Genomic DNA, 26,900 nt, shown 5'->3' on the forward strand with positions numbered 1-26,900 from the left:
CCATAGACACTTGGGTTGCTCCCATCTCTTGGCCATTGTGAATAGCACAGCTTTGATATGGGTGTTTGTTAGATATTTTTAAAAAATAAATTTTTTTTCTTTCTTCTATTTCTCCTATGGTTGATATTTTCATTTAGATCTTTGATCCCATTGAGTATTATTTAGGTTTATGATGAGATGCAGACCCGATTTTATCTTTTTTCCCCAAATGACTATTTGTTTCATTGCAATCTATTAAAAATGCATTGTTTTCCAGTGATTTGCACTGCCACGTTTATTCTTAAATTGAGCCTCGTATGGAATTTCAATTGTTCCTTTGTCTTTTATGTCCTACCCAGGCCAATGGCATGTGGTTCTCAGGTACCTAAGGGGGCATCTCTGGTAGAGTGGAGAGCAGGGAACCTTACTCTGGGAAGACGTAGGTCCCTCCATCCATCCCCAGGCTGTGGGTACAAGGGACATGGAGGAATGGATGGCTTGGAGGAGGGAAGAAGCTCCTGCTGACCCCAGGACAGTAGGAATCGGGATTCACTTGTCCTGAGAAAGAGACCCCATCTTCCTGAAGAAGCTTACCCTCAGTCCTGGCACACTTTGTTGTACACGAATCATGTTTAATGAACACATTAGAAATCAGTCATTTCCACTCCAGACTAGGGCGTTTATTAAGGCTCTGGGAACTGCCCTGGAGCTGGGCTCTGCCCCAGAGAAGGAGACTCAGTCTCGGGATGTCACTCTGGTCTCCACTCTTTGAAGCGTCTCATTGTTCTCCTTATCCAGGGCAGGAAGCTGGAAATTCTGGTGAAGACTGCTGGAGGGGTCCCCATCCTGTCTCCATAGGAGACAATGCCCTGGGCCACATTGTTACACACGAGGGGGCCCCCGGAGTCCCCCTACAGGCAGAGGAGGGAAGGGACCCTCAGTTGTCCAGGCCTCCCTACTTCTGTCACCCCCTCCCAACCCTCAGAGAGGACGGGGGTTGAGGAGAGCTCCTTGCAGTGCTGTTGTGTGTGAGATGGGAGGGTGGTGGGGTGCAGAAGAAAAGCTCCTGAATTTTCCCATCACCGGGCTTCAGCCCTAACTGTGGTTGCTTCTCCAGCCCAACCCAGGTCAAGGCGCCTTCACTGGCCCCAGGAAAACACTGCACATGAACATCCTGTGTGTCTGGTCCTTCTATTCACCCAGAGACTGGATGGATGGGGGAAAGCACCCCCACATCCCCCTGATCTAGGCCCCAGACTGCAGCCATGGGAATGTGGTCCGTCCCACTGCCGAGTCTGCCCAGGGTCCGCTGTCAGTGTTGGCAGATGCCGTGGTCTTACCACAAAGGCAGACTTCCTCTGTCTCGGGTCCCCCACACAGATCTGTGTTCGGCCGTTGTATGACATGAAGCGTCTTCTGCACACCCCATCCCTCTGCACCCTCAGCTGCACACACTGGAGCGTGTCTGTTCTCGTGTTTGGACCAGTCAGGCCCCAGCCGGCCACGGTGCACCGGGTCCCAGGCCTGAGTCTGTTCTGAGTCTGAGGCAGAGGCACCGGCCTCACGAATCGATTACGCTGGACTCTGTTCGCCAGCTGACAAGAAGCGTGCAGGCACTGAGGGACTGTCTATTCTACACTCTCCCCATGCCCCCCACCGCCCTGGGGGTCTGCCCAGCTTCCCCCCTCCCTGATCCCAGGACACAGGAAGGCCCCCACTGCCCTGGGGGTCTGCCCGGCTCCCCCATCACTGATCCCAGGACACTGGAAGCCCCCAGGCTGGGAACGAGCCGCCCAGCTGAAGAACCAGAGGGTCGGTACCTGCAGTAACATGATGTCATTGCTGTGGCTCTGCGGACTGTATCCGGGGTGGGGGATGGGTCTGACCACAGGGATGCGCTGCTGGGTGCCTTCCAATGTCCTGATGTTGTGGGCCCCCAGGATGACATTCATTTGGCTGTAAAGGAGAGAGGGCCTAGAGGTAAGGTCTGAACCACAGGAACTGTGGTCCACAATACAAGTCAAGTGACTACCCAGGGTTGCCAGACCTCAGCCGAGGGAACAGAGACAGGAGGGCTATGGGGCTGAACTTTGCGCCCTGGGCCTCCTCAGCCTTGAGCTGGAGGTGGTGGAGGACATAGAGATTTTGAATTTTGCCTCCCCAACAAGAGATTGCAAAAATACCTTGAAGTCATAATTTGAGCCCCAGTGCAAAGGTTTCAACTCCCCATCTTGTTCTTTTTGATCAGGTCCTCCCCCATTCACACTGGCCTGCTTCTTGTCCACCAAGCTCTACATGGTCTTTTTTTTTCACCCACTCGTGGCTAGACACCTTCTTTCAGTGACTCCTCTCATGAACTCTTCTGGACCTGCCTTGCTGGCGCCCAGAACTCCCGTAAGTCCTCACCTTCCCAGGCAGTGAGCTGCCGTCATCACAAAGTCTTCACGCACCAGGAACCCCCCACAAACTTTCCGACCTACTGGAGTTCGTATCTGAATAAATGCCATGTATGGGCGGGAATGGGGCCTGGCCTCTCGGCCTCCGATGATCTGCCCTAGAAGGAAGCACTAGGATTATCTCTGCACTGGCAGGTGTGTGGGCATCAGCTTGGTGGCTCCAGAAAGACTGGAAGTTGGGGGGAGCAGGAGAGATGCTGCAGGGGCAGGGTGAGCTGGTGGTTGCTGAGAATGGGGTCTGCAGGGTGCAGAATTGGGGGAGGCTCCAGGACCCTGCAGGAAGTGCTGCTGGCTCTCCATCCAGCCTCAGCGCCCTCCCACCTGCCTGGAAGGAAGGGCCAGGTGCAGCCTCCCTCACAGGAGGGTTTCTCTGCTGTGGGGAGGGCAAACCCAGAGCTCTCTGGAGGGGCCTGTCCCTGAAGTTCTGTGGCACTTTCTTCCTCAGGGAACTTTCCAGATGCCTGTGAGTCCAGCTCATGAATTTAAGGATCTAGAGATGAGCTGATGGGCCCGAAATCACTGTATCTTGATCCCCTAGGCTCTGACACAGGAGCTGCAAACTCAGTTCAGAGAGCACATTTATACAGCCGGTAGTACATGCCAGGGTGGTTCTGAGAGCTTTATGTACACTCCGTCACTTAGCTCTCACAGCGACTCTCCAGGTAGGCTTGATATAATTTCTGCCCTCAGAATCTGAAGCTGAGAAACTGTGGACTCATGCAAGCTGCCCAGGGATACAGGGCTAGCAAGTGTCTGGGTGGTCTGGCTTCAGAGTCTATGGGGTGGAGTTGGGCCCCTGAGGGTGGGAACGGTCACTCACCTGCCCGAGCCCTGGGGAACAGGAGAAAGGCCACCAGGAGCAGGAGCGTCCACATCTTCCCAGCAAGGCTGCCCAGACAGTTGGTGCCCCTACTTCCTTCTGCCAGACTTTGAGCCCCTGGGAGAGGAAGGAAAGGTGAAGGTGGGGCGTGGGGATCCAAGAATTCACAGTCCCATTCTCCTGTTGCTCTGATAAGTTTCATCACCCAGAGCTGCCCAAGAGGCTTGCCCACCAACTGCCAAGGACCTGGGGGAAGGCAGTAACTGAAGCCTTCAGTGCAATAGCCTGCACAGCTGCTGAGTCAGTGCCGGCCACAGAAATGGGAGCCCAGGGCACTGGGGGGTGGGGGGGGGGGTGCTGGGCACTGTGCCCCAGAACCCCAAACCCACCACATTCAATAATGTCCTCACAGGCACCAGGGCTGGGACCTGTCTACTTCCTCCTTCTCCCTCAGGGAATGGAACCTGGGTGTCTTCACCCCCTGGTCCTGAGCCCCACCCAGACCCTTGCTGCTCCCACTTCTTTTCAACAGCAGCAGGGAGTGGATGCTCCCCAGGAAGAAATATCTTCATGTCATTTGGGAATATTTTAAAACTTATCTTATAAATTGATTAGTAATGCCATAGATTAGTAATGGGTTTCCCTGTGGTTCAGCTGGAAAAGATCTGCCTGTAATGCAGGAGAGCTGAGTTGGATCTCTGGGTTGGGATCCCCTTGAGAAGGGAAAGGCTATCCACTTCAGTATTCTGGCCTGGAGAATTCCATGGACTGTATAGTCCGTGGGGTCACAAAGAGTCTGACACGACTGAGCGACTTTCACTTTCATTTCACTTCAGTGATATAGAAGTTATGAATAGCTAATGAAAAAATGAATACATAATGAACATCTTACCCAACAAAAGCAGATTACACACTTGACAAGCACATACAGATGTTGACCATAGATTAAGCCATAGATTAGGTCTCAAAAGTGTTTAAAGGATTTAAATGATACATCAAATTTAATATGCCACAATGAGTTTAAACTGAATTTCATAACAAGAATATGAGCAGGAAATCCTTATATCTTAAAAACTAAGGAAATAGACTGCTAAATACAGTGGTTCCTTGAACAACAGTGGTTTGAACTGAACAGGTCTACTTATGCACTGATTTTTTTTCAATAGTAAATGCTAGACTACTGAGCTCTCCATGGTTGGTTGCAAAACCACAGAACATGAGGGCCAACTATAGGTTAGTTATACCCAGATTTTCCACCAGAAGAGTCGGTGCCCCTTATCTCCTATGCTGTTCAAGGGCCAACTGGAAATCATGAGTAAAATCATAATGAAAACAAAAAAATATCAAAATGATTAATAATCAGATTAATTTATAATAAAATTTGTTGGGTATATCAGAATAAAGATGAAATGACCATTTAACACTATGCCTCAAATTAATTAATTGAAAGGTAAAAAATTAAACCTTTGAATATAGGAGAATTTCTTTATACACTCATCATGGTAAAAACAGATTATATTGTATATGATACAGATATTGTATTAATATTAATATTGTATATTACACAGATATAAGAAGCACTAACCATCAATAATAATGGATGAGTTCATCTACACTAAAAATGTGTTGGGTGTATATGAATAAAGATAAAATTCTGATTACCAAAGACACTATTGAGATAGTGAAAAGTCAGCCGCATGGTGGGAGAACTAAGAAAGAGTTTTTATCTGGGAGATATATATATATATATATATATATATATATATAAATCATATCTATATTAACTTCTAGGTCACTGGGAAGCCAGTAATTTTGAAAATTAGCAGTAAAGAATCTACCTTCTAATGCAGGAGACACAAGAGACATAGGTTCAAAAAAAAGAGAGAAAGAGATGGCTTCAATCCCTGGGTAGAGAAGACTCCCTGGAGAAGGAAATGGCAAACCCCTGCAGTATTCTTGTACGGAAAATTCCATAGACAGACAGGCCTGGCTGGTGGCAGTCCACAGGACTACGAGTCAGACCCGGCTGAGCGACTGGACAGCAACACATGAAACTGACAAATCCTTAGAAAATGTAACTTAATGAAACATACTCAAGAAGTTTGAATTTTCCTATGAACATTAAACAATTTGATTCAGTTTTCAAAAATAGTCTATCAAGGACAGCCCCAGGCTCACAGGGATTCACTGGAAATCTGTGAAAAAAAGTTCCAAGAATGATATACAATTTCTGCTGGTAAGGAGATGCTAGACATCTCCTTTATGAGACTAGCAAAACCTAGATGCCAAACCCAGTGATGACAATATAGGAGAGGAACATTATGGGCTAATGTTAGTCCAGTATTGATATAAGTCAAATTGGTCAATAAGCAAAAATATTAGATCATTTCTAATTTGGGTTTTTCTGAGGATGAGTTGATTTTCATTCAACACACAATTACTGTATATATGTTTCTTCCCTTCCCACACCTGTTGCTGTTTCCTGATTATCATTTTGGTGTGTGTCTGATTAACAAAGTTGTAGCTTAAGTCTTTAAAAACACACACACATAATTGCTATAACAACATGTTGACTGATGAAAGATGAAACACCATATGATAATTCACCTGAAGGGGGAAAAGTCATGTGCTAAAATTCACCGTTAATTATTTTAAAAAATTCTTAGCAAAATAGGAACAATAAAGAGGCTTTTTATTCTGATAAAAGGTCTCTGCAAAAATCCCATGCGAATCATTATACTTAATGATGAAGTGTTGAATGTTTTTCCATTTGAGAGCAAAACAATACAAGGTCACATAGATAGCCATAATCATCATTTCTCTTCAACATCATATGAGAGATTTTAGCCAGAACAGTTAAGCAGGAAATAGAAGGAAAGCTTCTATTTATAGAAACAAGGACAGAAAAAGAAGAAATAAAACTGAGTATTTGAGATATAGTATACATATAGAATGCCCAAGAATTTCCAGATCAATTTTTATGATTACTAAGAGAGTTTGATAAATTTTCTAGGCACAGAATAAATTTAAATATCAGTCATATTCCATATACATGGTTATACTGTCAGAAAATGAAATTTGAAAAAAATTAAAACATGAAAATTGTCAGATAAGTAAATATAAGCCTACAGAAAAGATATGGTGAAAGTTATAAACATTTATTAAGAGACACTTAGAAGATTTAAACAGAAAAATATTCCATGTTCATGTTTGGAAGAGAAAATATTTTTAAAATGTCATTTCTCCAAAAAGTGATCTATAGATTCACTGCACCCAAGAGGTATTTCATAGAACTTACTTGGTTCTAAATAGACATGGAAAATAGATGTGGAAAAACCCATGACCAAAAATAGCCAAGCAGTCTTAAAGAATGAGAACAAGAAGGTAGGTCTTGCTTTAGCAAATGAAGTCATAGTAATAAAGATGGTGTGGCATTGATGGAGCATAAGGAGATAGACTAATGAGCAAGAAAAAGAGACCCCACACACACTGGGTCAATGATACACACATATCAAGGGCTACCCAGGTGGCTCAACAGTAGAGAATCCACCAAATACTGCAGAAGACCCAGGTTCAATCCCTGGGCTGGGAAGATCCCATGGTGAATTAAATGGCAACCCACTCCAGTATTCTTGCCTGGGAAATCCCATGAGAGAGGAGCCTGGTGGGCTATAGCCCATGGGGTCCCAAAAGTCAGACATGACTTAGTGATTAAAGAATGACACATATATCAAACATGGTTTATGATAGAGGTTTTATGGCAGAGAATGAGGAAGACTATTTTTTTCCCTTCCTCAATAAGTGGTGCTAGGACAATAAATGGCACTATGGTGTCTTATAAGGCACGTCTTTCTACATGGGGAAAAAAAAAAAGCACTTGACCCTGCGGCACCCTCTCCTGCTTCTTGACGCTGTGGGCCCCAGGGTGACGCTGACTGAGCTGCACAGAGAACAGAATAGAGGTAGGAGGAGCGTGGAGTCACAGGAGATGCGGCCCAGGAGGTGGGACGGGCCGGCGACCTCAGGGCAGGGCTGCAGCTGAGGGGACACTGAGGTGACAGACAGCCCTGGGAGAGTGACACTGTGTCTTGTGCTTTTCAATGACATGAGTGCAGGGCTTCTGGGAGCTTTCCCAGGAATATTGTGAAATTAAGCCACTTGCGACGGACCGCGCAGAAGCGTGGTCGTGAGGACCTACACCTCGCCCAAGGTTAGGGGTGGCGACCGAGAGCGCCAGGCTGCGACAGGGCAGGAGCGGCGCAGAGGAGCTTCCGCACGTCCGAGGTGACGGGCGGCGGCCGAGAGGAGCTACCCCACACCCGAGGTCAGGGGCAGCGGCCGAGAAGAGCAACCCCACCTCCAAGGAGCGCCTGCTGTGCGGGCGCAGGAGGGCCGAGAGGAGCTACTCCACGTTCAAGGTCAGGAGGGGCGGCGGTGAGAAGATACCCCTCTTCCAAGGTAAGGAGCAGTGGCTGCGCTTTGCTAGAGCAGCCGTGAAGAGCTACTTCACATGCAAGGTAAGAGAAACCCAAGTGAGACGGTAGGTGTTGTGAGAGGGCATCAGAGGGCAGACACACTGAAACCATAATCACAGAAAACTAGCCAGTCTGATCACAGGACCACAGTCTTGTCTAACTCAATGAAAGTAAGCCATGCTGTGTGGGGCCACCCAAGACGGTCAGGTCATGGTGGAGAGGTCTGACAGAATGTGGTCCACTGGAGAAGGGAATGGCAAACCACTTCAGAATTCTTGCCTTGAGAGCCCCATGAACAGTAGGAAAAGGCAAATTGATAAGCTACTGAAAGATGAACTCCTGAGGTCAGTTGGTGCCCAATATGCTACTGGAGATCAGTGGAGAAATAACTCCAGAAGAATGAAGGGATGTTGCCAAAGCAAAAATAATACCCAGTTGTGGATGTGACTGGTGATAGAAGCAAGGTCCGATGCTGTAAAGAGCAATATTGCATAGGAACCTGGAATGTTAGGTCCATGAATCAAGGCAAATTGGAAGTGGTCAAACAGGAGATGGCAAGACTGAATGTCGACATTCTAGGAATCAGCTAACTAAAATGGACTGGAATGGGTGAATTTAACTCAGATGACCATTATATCTACTACTGTGGGCAGGAATCCCTTAGAAGAAATGGAGTAGCCATCATGGTCAACAAAAGAGTTCAAAATGCAGTACTTCGATGCAATCTCAAAAATGACAGAATGATCTCTGTTCGTTTCCAAGGCAAACCATACAATATCACGGTAATCCAAGCCTATGCCCCAACCAGTAACACTGAAGAAGCTGAAGTTGAATGGTTCTATGAAGACCTACAAGATCTTTTAGAACTAACACCCAAAAAAGATATCCTTCTCATTATAGGAGACTGGAATGCAAAAGTAGGAAGTCAAGAAACACCTGGAGTAACAGGCAAATTTGGCCTTGGAGTATGGAATGAAGCAGGGCAAAGGTGAATAGAGTGTTGCCAAGAGAATGCACTGGTCATAGCAAACACCCTCTTCCAACAACACAAGAGAAGACTCTACACATGGACATCACCAGATGGTCAACACCGAAATCAGATTGATTATATTCTTTGCAGCCAAAGATGGAGAAGCTCTATACAGTCAGCAAAAACAAGACCAGGAGCTGACTGTGGCTTGGATCTTGAACTCCTTATTGCTAAATTCAGACTTAAACTGAAGAAAGTAGGGAAAACCACTAGACCATTCAGGTATGACCTAAATCAAATCCCTTATGACTATACAGTGTAAGTGAGAAATAGATTTAAGGGACTAGATCTGATAGACAGAGAGCCTGATGAACTACGGATGGAGGTTCATGACACTGTACAGGAGACAGGGATCAAGACCATCCGCATGGGAAAGAAATGCAAAAAGGCAAAATGGTTGTCTGAGAACACCTTACAAATAGCTGTGAAAACAAGAGACGTGAAAAGCAAAGGAGAAAATGAAAGATATTCCCATTTGAATGCAGAGTTCCAAAGAATAGCCAGGAGAGATAAGAAAGCCTTCTGCAGTGATCAATGCAAAGAAATAGAGGAAAAAAACAGAATGGGAAAGACTAGAGATCTCTTCAAGAGAATTAGAGATACCAAGGGAACATTTCACGCAATGAGCTTGATAAAGGACAGAAATGGTATGGACCTAACAGAAGCAGAAGATATTAAGAAGAGGTGGCAAGAATACACAGAAGAACTGTACAAAAAAGATCTTCACGACCCAGATGGTGTGATCACTCATCTAGAGCTAGACATCCTGGAATGTGAAGTCAGGTGGACCTTAGAAAGCATCACTACGAACAAAGCTAGTGGATGTGATGGAATTCCAGTCAAGCTATTTCACATCCTGAAAGATGATGCTGTGAAAGTGCTGCACTCAATATGCCAGCAAATTTGGAAAGCTCAGCAGTGGCCACAGGACTGGAAAAGGTCAGTTTTCATTCCAATCCCAAAGAAAGGCAATCCCAAAGAATGCTCAGACTACCACACAATTGCATTCATCTCACATGCTAATAAAGTAATGCTAAAAATTCTCCAAGCCAGACTTCAGCAATACGTGAACCGTGAACTTCCAGATGATCTGGCTGGTTTTAGGAAAGGCAGAGGAACCAAAGATCAAATTGCCAACATCCACTGGATCATCGAAAAAGGAAGAGAGTTCCAGAAAAACATCTATTTCTGCTTTATTGACTATACTAAAGCCTTTGACTGTGTGGATCACAATAAACTGTGGAAAATTCTTCAAGAGATGGGAATACCAGACCACCTGACCTGCCTCTTGATAAACCTATATGCAGGTCATGAAGCAACAGTTAGAAATGGACATGAAACAACAGACTGGTTCCTGATAGGAAAAGGAGTGTGTCAAGGCTGTATATTGTCACCCTGCTTATTTAACTTCTATGCAGAGTACCTCATGAGAAATGCTGGGCTGGAAGAAGCACAAGCTGGAATCAAGATTGCCGGGAGACGTATCAATAACCTCAGATATGCAGATGACACCACCCTTATGGCAGAAAGTGAAGATGAACTAAAAAGCCTCTTGATGAAAGTGAAAGAGGAGAGTGAAAAAGTTGGCTTAAAGCTCAGCATTCAGAAAACTAAGATAATGACATCTGGTCCCATCACTTCATGAGAAATAGATGGGGAAACAGTGGAAGCAGTGTTAGGCTTTATGTTTAGGGGCTCCAAAATCACTGCAGATGGTGACTGCAGCCATGAAATTAAAAGACGCTTACTCCTTGGAAGGAAAGTTATGACCAACCTAGACAGCATATTAAAAAGAAGAGACATTATTTTGCCAACAAAGGTCCATCTGGTCAAGGTTATGGCTTTTTCAGTGGTCATGTATGGATGTGAGAGTTGGACTGTGAGGAAGGCGAGTGCCAAAAAATTGATGCTTTTGGACTATGGTGTTTCAGAAGACTCTTGAGAGTCTTCTTGGACTGCAAGGAGATCCAACCAGTCCATCCTACAGGAAATCAGTCCTGAATATTCATTGGAAGTACTGATGCTAAAGCTCAAACTCCTATACTTCGACTACCTCATGTGAAGAGTTGACTCATTGGAAAAGACCCTGATGCTAGGAGGGATTAGGGGCAGGAGGAGAAGGGGACGGCAGAAGATGAGATGGTTGGATGGCATCACCGACTCAATGGGCATGGGTTTGAGTGGACTCCGGGAGTTGGTGATGGACAGGGAGGCCTGGTGTGCTGCGATTCATGGGATTGCAAAGAGTTGGACAAGACTGAGCGACTGAACTGAACTGAACTGAATGTGAGTTTGCACTAGGAGCTTATAGAGGTGGATTTTGTAAAATCCTCATGTCCTCGAGCCTAATACATCCCAGGCTCTCAGTAAGTTTGTTGTTGTTGTTGTTGTTGTTGTTGTTTTTGGCTGCACGAGTAAATGGCTTCCTATTAGCTTTTGGCTGAGATTGGTAGGGATAGTACTGGTGGGATTCAAGACCACAGGGATGGGGGAGGGCACTGCTAAATCAGTTGGGCAGCTGCGGGCCTGAGAGGCAAGGGGAGCTGGGGCAGAAAATGGACTTCTTGGGGCCTGGAGAAGAGTCAAGGCACCTAGAGAGCTCTGGGTGATGTCACCTAGCCACTTCTGGTCAATCACCCTGGACTTCTCTCCTAGCAGGAGTGAAGGGTGAGAAGCACTGAGAAGTTTTCTCTGGTTCTTAAGCTGGGTTTACCAAAAACTCCCAAACTGTGGATGATTTGTCTGAGTTGTCCTTTCCTGGCTGGACTGAAGGATTTTACTTACTCATGTTTTGTAGCTTCACATTCTCTGCCAATGCACAACCCACTTTCCTGGTGGTGAGAGAGAGTCTGAGACCCATGAAAGCTCTTAATGAAAATCTTTCTTCCAGCCTGCCATCTCTCCTTGCTAAGTGTCTATGTGGCATCAAACTTGTAGTGTTGGGGATGGGAGCTGGTTCAGAAATTGGAGCTGAGCAGAGGGTCAGGCCTGTGGGAGGTTTAGTGAGATGGGTTCTGCCCTCAGGAATGGGGACATTCACTCACCTGTCCCAGCCCAGGAGGCAGAAGAAAGGCCATCAGGAGCAGGAGTGGCTGCATCTTCCAGAAGGTCTGCCCAGGTCACAGCTGCTGGGGTTTCTTCCTTCCAGACACAAAGCATAGAGGAAGGAAGGAGGGGAGGCTCAGTGACCCCACAGACCTCCCAGAGCTGTGCACCCCCAGCCAGGTGTGAGCACGCCACGTGTGCCCGTGTTCTCTGCTGTGGGATAGGTGAGAACGGCAGTCACCACACTTGCTCTCCCACTGCTGAGTCACAAAGCAAGAGGAACAACAAGAAAGTGGAGGCTGGGGTGCAGTCAGCGTTACCAAGTCCAGGCTCCCTGCTGTACAGAAGGTCAGTAAACAGAGAGATGAGTTGTTTGGGTGAGGAATAGTGACTCTACTTGGAAAGCCAGCAGACCAAGAAGATGGTGGACTTGAGGCCCAAGGAACCGTCTTGCCTGAGTTAGAATTCAGGCTTCTTTTACACTGTGATAGAGGAGGGAGTAGCACCAAACGTTCCTTGGTTCCCGTCAGCCTCCAGAGAGGATGTGTCGGTTTCTTCTGTCCTGCAGTCTTTCCTTGGTGGGCCTGACCAGGATGTGTCCTGTGTTGTAAACAAAGGCATTTTAGCTCAATGCTCATTACTTGGGAGGCAGGATTCCAGAGATGGGCCATCATGTATAATTAAAACTTGAATCCCACGCCCCATTAGTCACTAATCTAACAGACGGCAAGGATTCTTCCATACTAGAGCAGCAGAGGGGCCGGACTCCAGGAGCACCTCAGTGACCGGATGGAGATTGTCTCCATCTCCCCACTGCTGGTTCTTTTGTGATTCTGATGAGATCATGAGTAATTACTCAACAGCAAGGCCCAGGGATCTGAGAGACACAGTTCCTGCCCTTGAGAAGCTGACAGCAGGCAGAGGTAGACTTAGCATCTGTGGGTAGAGAGAAAGATGGTGAGGACCAAGACAAGGGGGTCTGCTTGGGGCCACGTGAGAAGGCAGAGCCTGGACTTGCCTTATGAGCAGGTACCCTGGACACACCCAAGTGCCCCAAACGGCAATCCTGTTTCCTATCTTGTTACCATTCCAGCCTCACATTTTTGGAGTGTTTAGAATTGCCTCTTTAAATGTAAATATTTCACAACATAGGGAGCTTTTCTTATCCCACAGTTCTGAACAAAAGTCCTGGACTTGATACTCACTGGACCAACACAAACCATCCCTGGGACCTTTGGCACTGAGCATCCCTCAGGCTGAGATGGGGGCTCTTCCACCCAAATCAGAGTGCTCGTGAGTGGGAAGGGGCTTCCTCTCCAAACATGCTGGTGACTGGTGAGCAGTGAAAGAGTTACGGATGCTGCTCATCCTAGTAATTACTCCCCACAAAGTATTCTCTGTCCAGTGTCCAGAGAGCCATGCCTCAGATAACCCTGGGCCAGGCCATCCTAAACATGTGCAGATGACCCCAACACTCTCACCACTATGAGGACAGAAGAAAGAGGAATGGAAAGGACAGCATGAGGAGTTCTATACAACCCAATCCCAAGTGAACTGAAGGAACAACATCTTATGAACAAATAGAAAAAGAGCAAAAGGAAACATGTTTAAGCATTAATGATGATCTGATGATGATGGAATTCTGCACTTCTTTTAACTTTCTTATTTATATGTTCCATATTTAACTATGATGTCTGTTGCTCTTCTGTCCAAAATACATTTTGCCACAGTCAAAACTCACTCACCATGCAAATGTTCAGCAAATCACTCCCCTTCAGCCTAGCCTTCCCTGAGCTGCATGTTTTAAAAATTAGTAACTTTCCCAAATACATTCATAGATAAAAAATTCACAGATTGTTGATAAATAGAAGGAAAAATTGAGTCAATAACCTATGGGTTATAAGAAACCTTTGAAACATTAGGATACCCCTGAATCCAAAACTTTTTATTACAATAAGTTTCCTTTAGAGATAAATATATTTATATACACACCCACATGGCAATAATGGAGGTGGGGAGAGGCTGGCTCAGCCCAAGATGGAAGAGCTCCCTCAAGGTCACTTGGGGCTGAAGGAGGATGTGCTGTCAAGACACCAGAGGCTGCATAGAGCCCTGGACCCAGGACCCCAAGACAGGGCTGTGACAGGCACTCGAGCTGGGCCTGGGAATACTGAAGCCCTCCTGAAACTTTCTCAGACTTCTCACCTCTGTCTCTTCTGATGCGGAGAGGGACTGCATTCAGTGAGTTTCACCTTTGTAAACCTCCCCCATTTCTGTTAGGATGGACAAGTGCCCCCTCAAGCCCCCACAAGTAGGTGGCCCTACTTCCAAATCTGGATTCTCTTCTGTTGCCCCCTGGGCACTGGGATGGGGGATAAGAGAGTTGGTGTGGATGAGGAGGAGGGCATATGGATGAGACACGAGGATCGTTAACAAGAGGGTCATGTGTTCCTGAGGAGGGGTCTTCCTTCTCTGATGGAGCTCACGGGCAGCCTGCAGGGGGAGCTGGCTCTGGGGACATGTGACTGGAGGGAGCTGGCTGTCAGTGCAGCAGGAGTTTTTATTCCAGAGTTGGAAGGTGGGGGTGGGGTGCGGTGTATGTGCTGGAGGAAGAAGATCAGATATGACTAGATGGTTGCCTGACAGAGTGAGTGCCTAACAAATGTGTTTAAGTAAATAAAAGAGGAATCAGTGATTTTTGCTCAAGAGATGAAAGTTTATTAAATTCCAGGCAGCCCTCCTTCACCCACTTTGCCCAGTGCACCCATTCCAGGGAAGATGGAGGGGTCCATCCCAGGGGCACCTCAGGCTGATCCCTGCCATTTGTACTGTCTCACTGTTGTTTGGATCCAGGACAGAAAGCTGGAGATTCTGGTGTAGACATTTGGAGGTATACCATACTCTTCTCTCCATGACTTTGGGGCAGTGTTCACCCCCAGGGACCCAGGACAGAGACCAGATAGGAGGGCAGGCTGGGGACACAGGGACGGGGTTCGTTCCCACTGCCCCTCATCCTCCCAGCTCAGCTGACCCAAGGTTTTGCATGGACAACACTGGGGATCTCACCAAGAAAGAATTCTTCCTCTTGTTTGGATCTCCAGCATAGCAAGTGATACATTTCTCCTCCCTTTGGACTTTAAGATCTACCTCCTGTAGTTTGTCTGCACAGGGAATATCTACCCCGAGTTGCCCCCAGCTGGTCACACCGCACATTATATCTGGCTTCACCTTCACCAGCTTCTGGGCAGAATGATGGGGCTCACTGCATCTGTCAAGTCAGCCGTCATCAGCGGAAGAAGAAAGGCATTCTCACCTACTGATGGCCACAGAGGCTGCAGGACAGTCATGGGGTTGCCTTCTTCTCAGCGCTCGCACCACAGAAGGGGTTGTACAGGAGGAAGGGCAGAAATGAGGGCAGGGGGATGCAGAGCCCTGGGAGGAAAGTGTCCCAGAGCCAGTGCAGCCATGCGTCCCACCTGCAGTAACATGATATCGTTGGGCCAAGTCTTACCATTACAGTCTGGGTGGCAGATGGCTCATCTCACGGGGATGACCTGCTGGATCCTCTCTGTTCCATGCTGTTGTGGGCCCCCAGGTGACATTGATTGAGCTGTACAGAGAGAGAGAGAGGGAGCAGGTGTCACAGGAGATACAGGCCAGAGGCTGGGAGGAAAGATCACAGCTTGGGATAGGGTGGGGCTGGAAGGGAGAGAATTCTAGGCGATGGGCCTGGAGCTGAGCATCTCTGAGCAGTCTGTCTCTGGCAGCCCAGGCAGGGAGGACCTCCTGGAGTCCACGAGGGTGTTCAGTCATGCAGAAGCTTGACAGTCACAGAGGGAAACTGAATTTCTCACACATGTACTCTAGGGTCCAGGGCACAACCTAGGCTTCCTTCCATTCCAGGTATGATCAGTTGCTTCTCTTCATGTGCCACTGGCATGCACTTGGCCCTCTCTCCCCAAAGCTCACCTGGACTTTGAAGAGCTTCCTACGTCCCCTAAGGGGTCAACAGAGGGTGGGGGCCCGGGCACTGCTCCTCACCTTCCCAAGCAGTGAGCTGCTGTCAGCACAAAGTCCTCACGCACGAGGACACCCACACAGCTGAAAATGTCCTCTGAAACCTGGTATTCAACAAATGCCATATAGGGATTGGAGTGTGGCTTGGCCTCATGGCCCCGATGATTTTCCCTGAAAGAAAGATAACAGACTGCCTGCTGTGCTCATGGAGGCGAAGGCTGAAGAGGGGAGATGGGACCAAGGTTGCTGGTCTTTGAGAAAATTCGATCCGAGTTCAGAAGTCTCCTTACATGGACCACGGCCAGAGTGGGCATGAGTGTAGCATCTAAGCAGGTCTGTCCACGTGGGGTGGGTCAGGGCCTCTGAGGGTGGGTCCATCACTCACCTGCCTCCCCAGCGGGGAACAGAAGGGCCGCCAGGAGCAGGAGCAGGACCAGCTCTCCAGGAAGGCTGGTCAGCTCTGAGCAGCTGCTGCTTCCTTCTGGCCTCTTAACTCTGAGTGTCTCCTCTGCTGCGGTGGCCGTTCTCACAGGAGGCTTCCCAGAAAGTGTCCCACCACTGTTTGCTCAAGTCTTGGGGTCCCAGTGGAGTAAGAAGTTAACGGAAGCCTCTGATAAGTTCTTATCTGTGGGGTGGTGGGGGTACTGCATCAGCAGATATCTGATCCCTGAGTCCCAGAAACCTGGGCCTCGTGATAATAGATCAAAGAATGTCTTCATTTCTGTGGTTCTCTCTAGATCATCACAGTGATTGTGTCTTGGGCCTCTTTGTGTGAAAGACTGTGGGAAACACTGAAGATAAGCTCTATTGCTTCTGGTGGAGGAGAGCTTGCCATCATGATCAGATAAGAACAGTGAGATTCAGGGAGGGAGACACACAATGGAGGATCATATCTGCACCATGCAAATGTAGAAAGGCACGGAATTGAAAAAATTGTTTCTAAATATCTTGATCCCAAGCCTCTTGAAAAGTAACAGCATCTTAGTTAAACAAACAAAGCCCATGGTCAATAGTGATTCGGGCTGGAGAGTCACAGTGAGCCAAGGGGTCTCCTCACACCACATGTGCTCGAAACTGCGGGGCCTGGGTATCAGATTACATGTGATGTGAGGCGTGTTCAAGGATCCACTGTAAATCATAAGCAAAATCATAATGGAAATCAAAAGAAAAGAAATTCAAAATGGTAAGTAATGATGAAAATATAGTAAAATCTGTTGGCTCTGTGTGAATAAAAATAAACTTGACCACTTAACACTGTTTCTCTAACTCATTGAAAGGTAAAACATGAAAACTTTGAATATAGGAGAATTTCCTTATACATTTAACCTTGTAAAAGCAAATTAATACAAGATATAAAAAGGACTATCGAAATGATGGATAACATGATCTATATTAAAAATTTGTTGGGTATATAAGAAGCAAGATAATTCTGATTACTAGATCACTCACCCAGACCCAGACATCCTGGAATGTGAAGTCAAGTGGGCCTTAGAAAGCATCACTACGAACCAAGGTAGTGGAGGTGATGGAATTCCAGTTGAGCTATTTCAAATCCTGAAAGATGATGCTGTGAAAGTGCTGCACTCAGTATGCCAGCAAATTTGGAAAACTCAGCAGTGGCCACAGGACTGGAAAAGGTCAGTTTTCATTCCAATCCCCAAAAAAAGGCAATGCCAAAGAATGCTCAAACTACCACACAATTGCACTCATCTCACATGCCAGTAAAGTAATGCTCAAAATTCTCCAAGCCAGGCTTCAGCAATATGTGAACCATGAACTTCCAGATGATCTGGCTGGTTTTAGGAAAGGCAGAGGAACCAGAGATCAAATTGCCAACATCCGCTGGATCATTGAAAAAGCAAGAGAGTTACAGAAAAACATCTATTTCTGCTTTACTGACTATGCCAAAGTCTTTGACTGTGTGAATCACAATAAACTGTGAAAATACTTCAAGAGATGGGAATACCAGACAACCTGACCTGCCTCTTGAGAAACCTGTATGCAGGTCAGGAAGCAACAGTTAGAACTGGACATGAAACAACAGGCTGGTTCCAAATAGGAAAAGCAGTACGTCAAGGCTGTATATTGTCACCCTGCTTATTTAACTTATATGCAGAGTACATCATGAGAAACACTGCACTGGAAGAAGCACAGGCTGGAATCAAGATTGCTGGGAGAAATATCAATAAACTCAGACATGCAGATGACACCACCCTTATGGCAGAAAGTGAAGAGGAACTAAAAAGCCTCTTGATGAAAATGAAAGAGGAGAGTGAAAAAGTTGGCTTAAAGCTCAACATTCAGAAAACTAAGATCATGGCATCTGGTCCCATCACTTCATGGGAAATAGATGGGGAAACAGCGGAAACAGTGTCAGACTTTATTTTTCTGGGCTCCAAAATCACTGCAGATGATTATTGCAGCCATGAAATTAAAAGACGTTTACTCCTTAGAAGGAAAGTTATGACCAAACTAGACAGCATATTAAAAAGCAGAGACATTACTTTGCCAACAAAGTAAGTCAAGCCAAGTCTAGTCAAGGCTATGGTTTTTCACGTGGTCATGTGTGGGTGTGAGAGCTGGACTGTTAAGAAAGCTGAGCACTGAAAAATTGATACTTTTGACCTGTGGTGCTGGAGAAGACTCTTGAGAGTCCCTTGGACTGCAAGGAGATCCAACCAGTCCATCCTAAAGGAGATCAGTCCTGAGTGTTCATTGAAAGAACTGATGCTGAGGCTGAAACTCTAGTACTTTGGCCACCTGATGCGAAGAGTTGACTCATTGAAAAAGACCCTGCTGCTGGGAGGGATTGGGGGCCAGAGGAGAAGGGGACGACAGAGGATGAGATGGCTGGATGGCATCACCGACTCAATGCACATGAGTTTGGGTGAACTCCGGGAGTTGGTGATGGACAGGGAGGCCTGGCGTGCTGTGATTCATGGGGTTGCAGATTCCGACATGACAAGCAACTGAAATGAACTGAACTGAACTTAAAGACACTATTGAGATAATGAAAATTATAGCCACAGGGTGGGTGAACTAAGAAAGAGGCTTAACTGGGAGATATATGTATGTATATATACATTCATAAATCTTATCTATGCTAACCTCTAAGTCACAGGGAAGTGAACAATTTAAAGAATCTACATGGAATTACAGATCCCTAGAAAATATAACTTAAGGAACATACTCAGGAAGTTTGAATTTTCCTAAAATATTACATGAATTGATTCCGTTTTCAAAAATAGTCCATCAAGGACAGCCACAAGCTCACAAGAATTCCCTGGAAATCTTTGAAAACAATTTAAAGAATGATATACAATTTCTATTGGCAAGTAGATGCTACCCATCTCCCTTATGAGACTAGCAAAATCTAGATGACAACCCCAGTGATGACAATTTGGGAGGAAAACTTTACGGGTTAATATTATTCCAGTATTGATGTAATCCAATCAGTCCATAAGCAAAAGTATTAGATCATTTCTAATTTGGGTTTCTCTGAGGATGAGTGGCTTTCATTCAAAACACAATTGCTGTAACACAACACATTGACTGGTGAAAGAAGAAACACCATATGATAATTCAACTGAAGGGGGAAAAGCATCTACTAAAACTCACTATCCTTCATTTAAAAAATTTCTTTACAAAATAGGAGCAGAAATGAGGGTCTTCATTGTGATAAATGATCCCTGCAAAAATCCCACACCAATCAATATAATTAATGATGAAATTGTTCAATGTTTTTCATTCAAGAGCCAAACAATACAAGGTCACACAGATAGCCATAATCATAATTTCTCTTCAATAATATACTAGAGATTTTAGCCACTACAGTTAAGCAGGCAGTAGAAGTAAAAGGTATAAGAGAGGGAAAGAGGAAATAGAACTGTGAACATTCAAGACATAATATACAACAAGAATAGCCAGGAACCTGCATATCAATTATTACAATTAGTAACTGTCAAATTTTCTGGGCACAAAATCAACTCAAACATTAATCATATCTCTATATATATGATAATAGTTAGAAAATGAAATTTGAAAAAACATTAAAGTCATGGAAATGGTGAAATAACTAAGTATGAATCATAAAGATATTGCACATTCCTGTTTGGAAGAGACCAATATTTTTAAGGTATTCATTCTCCAAAAAGTGATCTACAGATTCATTGCACTCAGGAAGTATTTCACAGAACTTTATTGGTTCTAAATAGACGTGGAAAACCAGTATCCAACATTGGAGAAGACAGGCTTAAAGAATGAGAATAAGATGGGAGCTCTTGCTTTAGCAAATGAAGTCATAGTAATGAAGATAGTGTGGTACTGATGGCGCCATAGAGACAGCGATGACAAGATAGAGACCCCGCACACACTGAGACATTGCACACAAATACAGAGCACTTGGTTTATGATGGAGTTCTATGCAGAGAGTGGTGGGAAACTATTTTCTTCCTCCTAAATAAGTGGTGCTTAGGAAAACAAATGTCTCTATGGTGTCTGTAAGGACACATCTTTCTCCATGGAGAAAAGCACTTGGCCCTGCGGCACCCTCTCCTGCTCCTTGATGCTGTGGCCCCAGGGAGACGCTGACTGAGCTGCAGAGAGCGGGGCAGGGGCGTGAGGAGCGTGGAGTCACAGGAGATGCGGCCCAGGAGCCGGGACGGGCGGCGACCTCAGGGCAGGGCTGCAGCTGAGGGGAACTGGGGTGACAGACAGCCTTGGGGCAGTCACACTGTGTCTTGTGCTTTTCAATGACATGAGTGCAGGGCTTCTGGGAGCTTTCTCAGGAATAGTGTGAAATTAATGTGAGTTTGCACGAGGAACTTATAGAGGTGAGTTTTCTAAAATCCTCATGTCCTAGGGCATAATGCATGCAGGATCTCAGAAAATGTTCTTTGGCCGCACAAGTGGCCTCCCGTTAGCTTTTGGCTGAGGTTGTTGGGGATAGTGCTGTTGGGATTTCAGGTCACAGGGTGGGTGGAGGTCACTGCCACAGACAGTGGTGTAGCTAAGGGCCTGAGAGGCGGGGGAGGTGGGGCAGAAAGTGAGCTGCTCGGGGCCTGGGAAAGAGCCAAGACACTGGAGAGCTCTGGGTGCTGTCATCTATCACCTTCAATCAATCGCACACCTGCCTCCTATCCTGGACAGGAGTGAGGGGTGGAAGGCACTGGTACATAAGCTGGGTCCACTGACAACTCCCGTACTGTGGTTGGTTTGTCTGAGTTGTTTTCCTGGCTGGTGTGAGGGATTGTACTTACTTGTGTTTTGTAGCTTCACATCCTCTACCAAATGCACAACCCATTTTTCTGGTGGTGAGAGAGAGGCTGAGACCCATGAAAGATCTTAGTGACAATCTTCCTGCTTGCCTGCCACTTCTCCTTGCTGAGTGTCTATGTGGCATCAAATTTGTGTTCTTCGTTGGGATGGGACCTGGTTCAGATTCTGGAGGGGTGCAGAAGGGTCAGGACTGTGGGAGGCTTAGTGAGATGGGCTACACCATCAGGAATGGGCAGTCACTCACCAGTCCCTGCCCAGGAAGCAGAAAGGCCATCAGTAGCAGGAGTGGCTGCATCTTCCCAAAGGTCTTTCCAGGTCACAGCTGCTGGGGTTTCTTCCTTCCAGACAAAAACACAGGGGAAGGAAGGAGGAGAGGCTCAGTGTCTCCACAAACCTTGAGAGCTGTGCTCCCTCCTGGCCGGGTGTCAGCATGCCACAGATGAGCACCTTCTCTGCCCTGGATTAGGAGAGAATGACACCGTCACCCCACTCGCACACAAAGACTCAGCAGAAGGAATAAGAAAGTGACGCCTGTGGTGCAGCCAGTGTTACCTAGTGCAAGCTTGTACTACTTGCTAAGCAACAGGCCAATAAATCACAGGATGAGTTGCTGAAACAAGGAATAGCAACTTTATTCAGAAAGCTAGCAGACCAAGAAGATGGTGGACTCATGTTTCAGAGAATCACCTAGCCTGAGTTGGAATTCAGGCTACTTTTATAGTAGAAGGGAGCGGAATAAAGTTAAACATTTCCTGGTTCCAGTCAGCCTCAGGACGGTTGTGTTAATTTCTTCTGTCCTGCAGTCTTTCATCAGTGGGCTTGTTTCCTGTGAGCTAAACAAAGGTATTTTAGCTTAAAGCTCATTACCTGGGAGCCAGTGTTCCCAAAGGTATGCTATCATGTATAATTAATTTTATAGGCAATATACCACTAGTGACTAACGAACAGAATACCAAAGTTCTTCCCTGTCACACCAAGAGGAGCTGGATCCCCAGGAGCCCCTCAATAACTGAATCTCCATTTCTCCACTCTTGGTACTTTTATGATCCTGATAATATAATGAATAATTACTCAGTAAGGGAGGTCCAGGGATATGAGAGATTCGGCTGCTGTCCCTGTGAAGCTGACAGGAGGCAGAGGAAGGCCTAGAATAGGTGGCTAGAGAACAAGTGGTGAGGACTAGGATGAGGGGTCTGCTTGTTGCCAAGGGTGAGGAAGTGGCTGAACTTGGTTTGGGAGCAGATAGACCTGGACTCACCAAGGTGAACCAAACAGCAACCCCATTTCCTATCTTGCCAGGGTTCCAGCCTCACATTGTTGTGGTGCTTACAATCAGCTCTTCAAATGTAAATATTTATGACAGAAATTTTCTTATCCCACTATGTTGAACTAAAGTCTCTGACTTCATACTCATTGGACCAAAACCACCATCACCAGGTCCTTCAGCATTCAGTGACCTGACTGGCGTCTGTGCTGAGGTATCCAGCACCCGTTGAGCTGAGTTGGGGGCTGTCCCATCCAAATCAGGGTTCCTATGAGGGGACGGGCCTTCCCCTCAAAAATGCTGGTTAGTGGTGTGTGGTGATGAGATAAGTGATGCTGATCATCCTAATAATTACTCCCCACTAATATTCTCTGTCCAGAGTGCAGAGAACCACGTCTCTGACGTCTCTGGGCCAGGCCATCCTGAACATGTGCAGATGATTCCAACACTGTTACCAGTATGAGAAAGAAGAAAGAGGAATGGTAAAGGTCACATGAGGAGTTCTAAACAAGCCAATCCCCAGTGAGTTGTAGCAAGAGCGTCTTATGAATAAACAGAGCAGAAGGACACAAGCTTAACCATTGATGATGATGATCTGCGGGTGGTGAAATTGTAGGCAATTTTAAATTTCTTACTTATATGTCCTGTATTTAGCTATCTTTATATGATTATATGTGTTGCTTTTACATGGAAAATATATTTTGCCATGGTCGAAGTTCACTCACCATGCAAACTTCCAGCAAACCACTTCTCTCTAGCCCAGTCATCTCTAAGCTGCATGTTTTAAAAATGAAATTACTTTGCTGAATAGATTCTTACATGAAATTCAGAGATTATTGAAAAATAGAAGAGAAAAAATTATTCAATAAGCTATTAGGTATGGGACACCTTTGAAATATTAGGATACCTTGAATCAAAAATTTTTAACAATGACTTTCCTTTACAGATAAATATACACACATGTAGGAATGATGGAGGTGGGAGAGGCTGGCTCAGCCCAAGGTGGAAGAGCTCCCTCAAGGTCACTTGGGGCTGAAGGAGGATGTGCCCTCAGGACACCAGAGGCTGCACAGAGCCCTGGGCCCAGGACTCCAAGGCAGGGCTGTGAGAGGCACTCAAGCTGGGCCTAGGAATACTGAAGCCCTCCTGAAACTTTCTCAGGCTTCTGAGCTCTGTCTCCTCTGATGCAGGGAGGGAACACTCATGGGGTGAGCCATATCTTTGGAAACCTCCCCCACTTCTGTTAGGGTGGACAAGTGCCCCCTCAACCCCAGAGCTTCTCAGGTGGGCCCCTTTCCAAATCTGGATTCTCTTCTGTTGCCCCCTGGGCACTGGGATGTGGGGGAGGGGAGTCGGTGTGCACGAGGAGGAAGGCGTACGGATGAGACACGAGGGTCAGAATCAAGAGGGACCTATACTCCTGAGGAGGGGTCTCCCTTCTCTGCTGGAGCTCACGGGCAGCCTGGAGGGGAGCTGGCCCTGGGGACATGTGACTGAGGGATCTGGCTGTCAGTAGAGCAGGTGTTTTTATTCCAGAGATGGAAGGTGGGGCTGGGAGGCATGGTGTATGTGCTGGCGATGGGGAGCAGGGGCGGGCAGCTGGTGATGGACCAGAAATGGGAAGAGATGATTCCCTGACATAGTAGGTACCTAATGAATATGTGAATAAAGGAGGAATCGGTGATTTCTGCTCAAGAGATGAAAGTTTATTAAGTTCCAGACAGCCTTCCTCCACACACTTTGACCAACGCCTCCATTCCCAGGGAAGATGGATGGGTCCATCCCAGGGGGCACCTCAGGCTGATCCCTGCTGTTTGTACTGTCTCATTGTTTTTTGGATCCAGGGCAGAAAGCTGGAGATTCTGGTGTAGACATTTGGAGGCGTACCATACACTTCTCCATAGGACACAATGCCCTGGGCCACACCATCACACACAAGCGGGCCCCCGGAGTCACCCTGTGGGCAGAGAGGGCAAGGACTGAGCTCACCTTCTTCAGGTCTGTTCTCCCTCCCACCCTGGGGTGGGTGGTCTCTGTTAGGGGTCCTGGCTGACATCAGGGTCCTGTTGGTCCTGAGGTTTCATCCTTGCATTAACTATCCTGCTGCTCCACCTGCAGGAAGCCCCTGCCCATTTGTGACTGTGGAGCAGTGCTCACCCCCCAGGGACACAGGACAGAGACCAGATAGGAGGACAGGCTGGGGACACAGGGACGGGCTTTGTTCCCACAGCCCCCCATCCTCACAGCTCAGCTGGGCCCAGGGTTTTACCCGGATAACACTGGGGATCTCACCGAGAAAGAATTCTTCCTCTTGTTTGGATCTCCAGCACATATCTGCGTGATGGGGATGTAGTTTCTGAAGCGAGCGATACATCTCTCCTCACTTTGGACTTCAAGATCTACCTCCTGTAGTTTGTCTGCAGGGGGCATATTTACCTCCAGTCGCCCCCAGCCGGCAACACTGCACATCATCCCTGGCTTCAGCTTCTCGAAGCTCCTGGGCAGACTGATGGGGCTCACTGCATCCGTCATGTCAGCCTTCCAAGCCAGCTGAAGGTAGAAGAAAAGCATTCTTGCCTACTGATGGCCCGCAGAGGCTGCAGGACAGTCATGGGGTTGCCTCCTCACAGCCCTGGGACCACGGAGGGTGGTACAGGAGGAGGGTCAGGAATGAGGTCACGGGGGATGCAGGGCCCTGGATGGAAGGGCCCCGGAGTCAGTGCAGCCACGGGTCCCACCTGCAGTAACATGATGTCGTTTTCAAAAATGTTATCATTATAGTGTGGGTGCGGGAAGGCTCTCCTCACGGGGATGACCTGCTGGGTCTGCTCTCGTTCCATGATGCTGTGGGCCCCCAGGGTGACATCAATTGAGCTGCACAGAGAGCAGAGGGGGGTGGGGTGTCACAGGAGAAATGACCCAGTTGCCAGGGGGAAAGAGCACAGCTTGGGACAGGGCAAAACTTGGGGCGGGGCAGGGGGAGGGTGTGGTGAAATTTAGGTGATGGGCCCTGGGGCTGAACATCTCTAAACTGTCTGCTCCCTGGCAGCCTGGGCAGGGTGGCAGTTCCTGGAGTCCACGGAGGGTGTTCAGTCCTGCACAAGCTTGAGTGTCTCGAAGGAAAACAGGAATTTCTCACATTTGCACTGTGGGCTCCAGGCAACAGCCTTGGCTTCGTTATGTTCCAGGTTTGATGAGTCCCTTCCCTCCATGCGCGACTGGCATTGACCTGTCCCTCTCTCCCCAGTACTCCCCTGTCCTCTGAATAGCTTCCTCTGTTACCTGGGTGCACAGGTCTACAGCTCTAAGAAGGTTCCCTGGGAGGCTCAACAGAGGCATGGAGGCCCAGGCACTGCTCCTCACCTTCCCAGGCAGTGAGCTGCTGTCAGCACGAAGTCCTCACGCACAAGGAAACCCCCACATATGTGAGGTTTCCCTGAAACCTTGAACCGAAGAAATGCCATGTAGGGACGGGAGTGTGGCTTGGCCTCATGGCCCCCGATGATCTTCCCTGAAAGAAAGATTCCAGCCTGCCCGCTGTGCTCATGGAGCCAAAGTTTGAAGAGGGGAGATGGGATCACAGTTTTCCTGAGTTCAGAAATTTTTTTAGATGGACCAGACCCAGGCTGTGCATGAGTGTATTGTCTGAGCAGGTCTGTCCATGTGGGGTGGGACTGGGCCTCTGAGGGTGGGACCATCACTCACCTGCCTCCCCAGTAGGGGACAGAAGAAGGGCCAACAGGAGCAAGAACAGGACCATCTCTCCAGGAAGACTGCCCAGCTCTGAGCAGCTGCTGCTTCCTTCTGGTCTTTTAACCCTGAGTTGTCCCCTCCCATACTCTGGCCTTTATCATGTGAGCCTTCTCTGAAACCCTCAAACCACTTTTTTGGAGTCAGAGTGGACTGTGAATTTGAATTTAATTAAAGCGTCTGCTGAGTTTTCATCCATTGGGTGGGGCAGGGGTCAGGGTTGGTGGGGGCGGTGGTTCCATCAGCCAGTCCTTAAGCCCTTAGGTGCCTGAGCCCCAGAAACCTGGGCCTCATGATGAGAGATCAAAGAAAGTCTTTGTGTGGTTCATTTGAGATCACCAGGGTGATTGTGCATTGAGACCCCTTCTTCAGCAAGAATGTGAGAAATATTGGAAATGAGATTCCTTGCTTCATGTAGAGGAGATAAACCATCATGATCAGACTATAAAGGCAAGATCCATGGTGTGGAATAGACATAATGGTGTGAAAGTGATGCTGAAGAAGGCTTATTCCACTTACTAAAGGACTCAGTGGTTTAAAATAACAGCAACATTGCTTTACCCATCTGTATTTTGGTCCGGGTACAGTGTGGATGGCATACCTCTATCTCACCTTGGCTTCAAGGTTGCTCAAAGCCTGGAGGCTGACTCACTTGCAAGATTGCTCACACATGCCCAATGGTTGGTGCTGGCTATCCACTCAGCAGGTTGGTTTTTCTCCATAAGAGCCCCTCAAGTAGTCTCACCTCATGGGATTCTATGGCTCCCTCATAACACAGCAGTTGGTT

The 26,900-nt window shown here is 47.2% G+C and overlaps 2 protein-coding genes and 1 pseudogene across 2 annotated transcripts; all 3 read right to left on the reverse strand.

Annotated features, from left to right (window-relative positions):
- Positions 1-630: 630 nt before the first annotated feature.
- LOC110152644 (cathepsin G-like) lies at positions 631-12,875 on the reverse strand. Its single transcript, XM_020916425.2, has 6 exons — positions 11,815-12,875; positions 3,256-3,266; positions 2,386-2,533; positions 1,800-1,935; positions 1,320-1,574; positions 631-890 (listed from the first exon to the last, which is right to left on the reverse strand). Exons 1-6 carry the CDS (start codon positions 11,856-11,858, stop codon positions 729-731), a joined length of 756 nt encoding a protein of 251 aa, XP_020772084.2. The 5' UTR covers positions 11,859-12,875; the 3' UTR covers positions 631-728.
- Positions 12,876-14,485: 1,610 nt separating this feature from the next.
- LOC110152641 (mast cell protease 3-like) lies at positions 14,486-16,136 on the reverse strand (annotated as a pseudogene).
- Positions 16,137-24,047: 7,911 nt separating this feature from the next.
- LOC110152646 (mast cell protease 3-like) lies at positions 24,048-26,164 on the reverse strand. Its single transcript, XM_020916427.2, has 5 exons — positions 26,069-26,164; positions 25,727-25,874; positions 25,102-25,237; positions 24,656-24,913; positions 24,048-24,320 (listed from the first exon to the last, which is right to left on the reverse strand). The coding sequence occupies exons 1-5, from the start codon at positions 26,121-26,123 to the stop codon at positions 24,159-24,161; spliced, it is 759 nt and encodes a 252-aa protein (XP_020772086.2). The 5' UTR covers positions 26,124-26,164; the 3' UTR covers positions 24,048-24,158.
- Between the last annotated feature and the right edge of the window lie 736 nt (positions 26,165-26,900).

The sequence above is a fragment of the Odocoileus virginianus genome, chromosome 16 (genome assembly GCF_023699985.2).
Source record: "Odocoileus virginianus isolate 20LAN1187 ecotype Illinois chromosome 16, Ovbor_1.2, whole genome shotgun sequence".
NCBI lineage: Eukaryota > Metazoa > Chordata > Mammalia > Artiodactyla > Cervidae > Odocoileus > Odocoileus virginianus.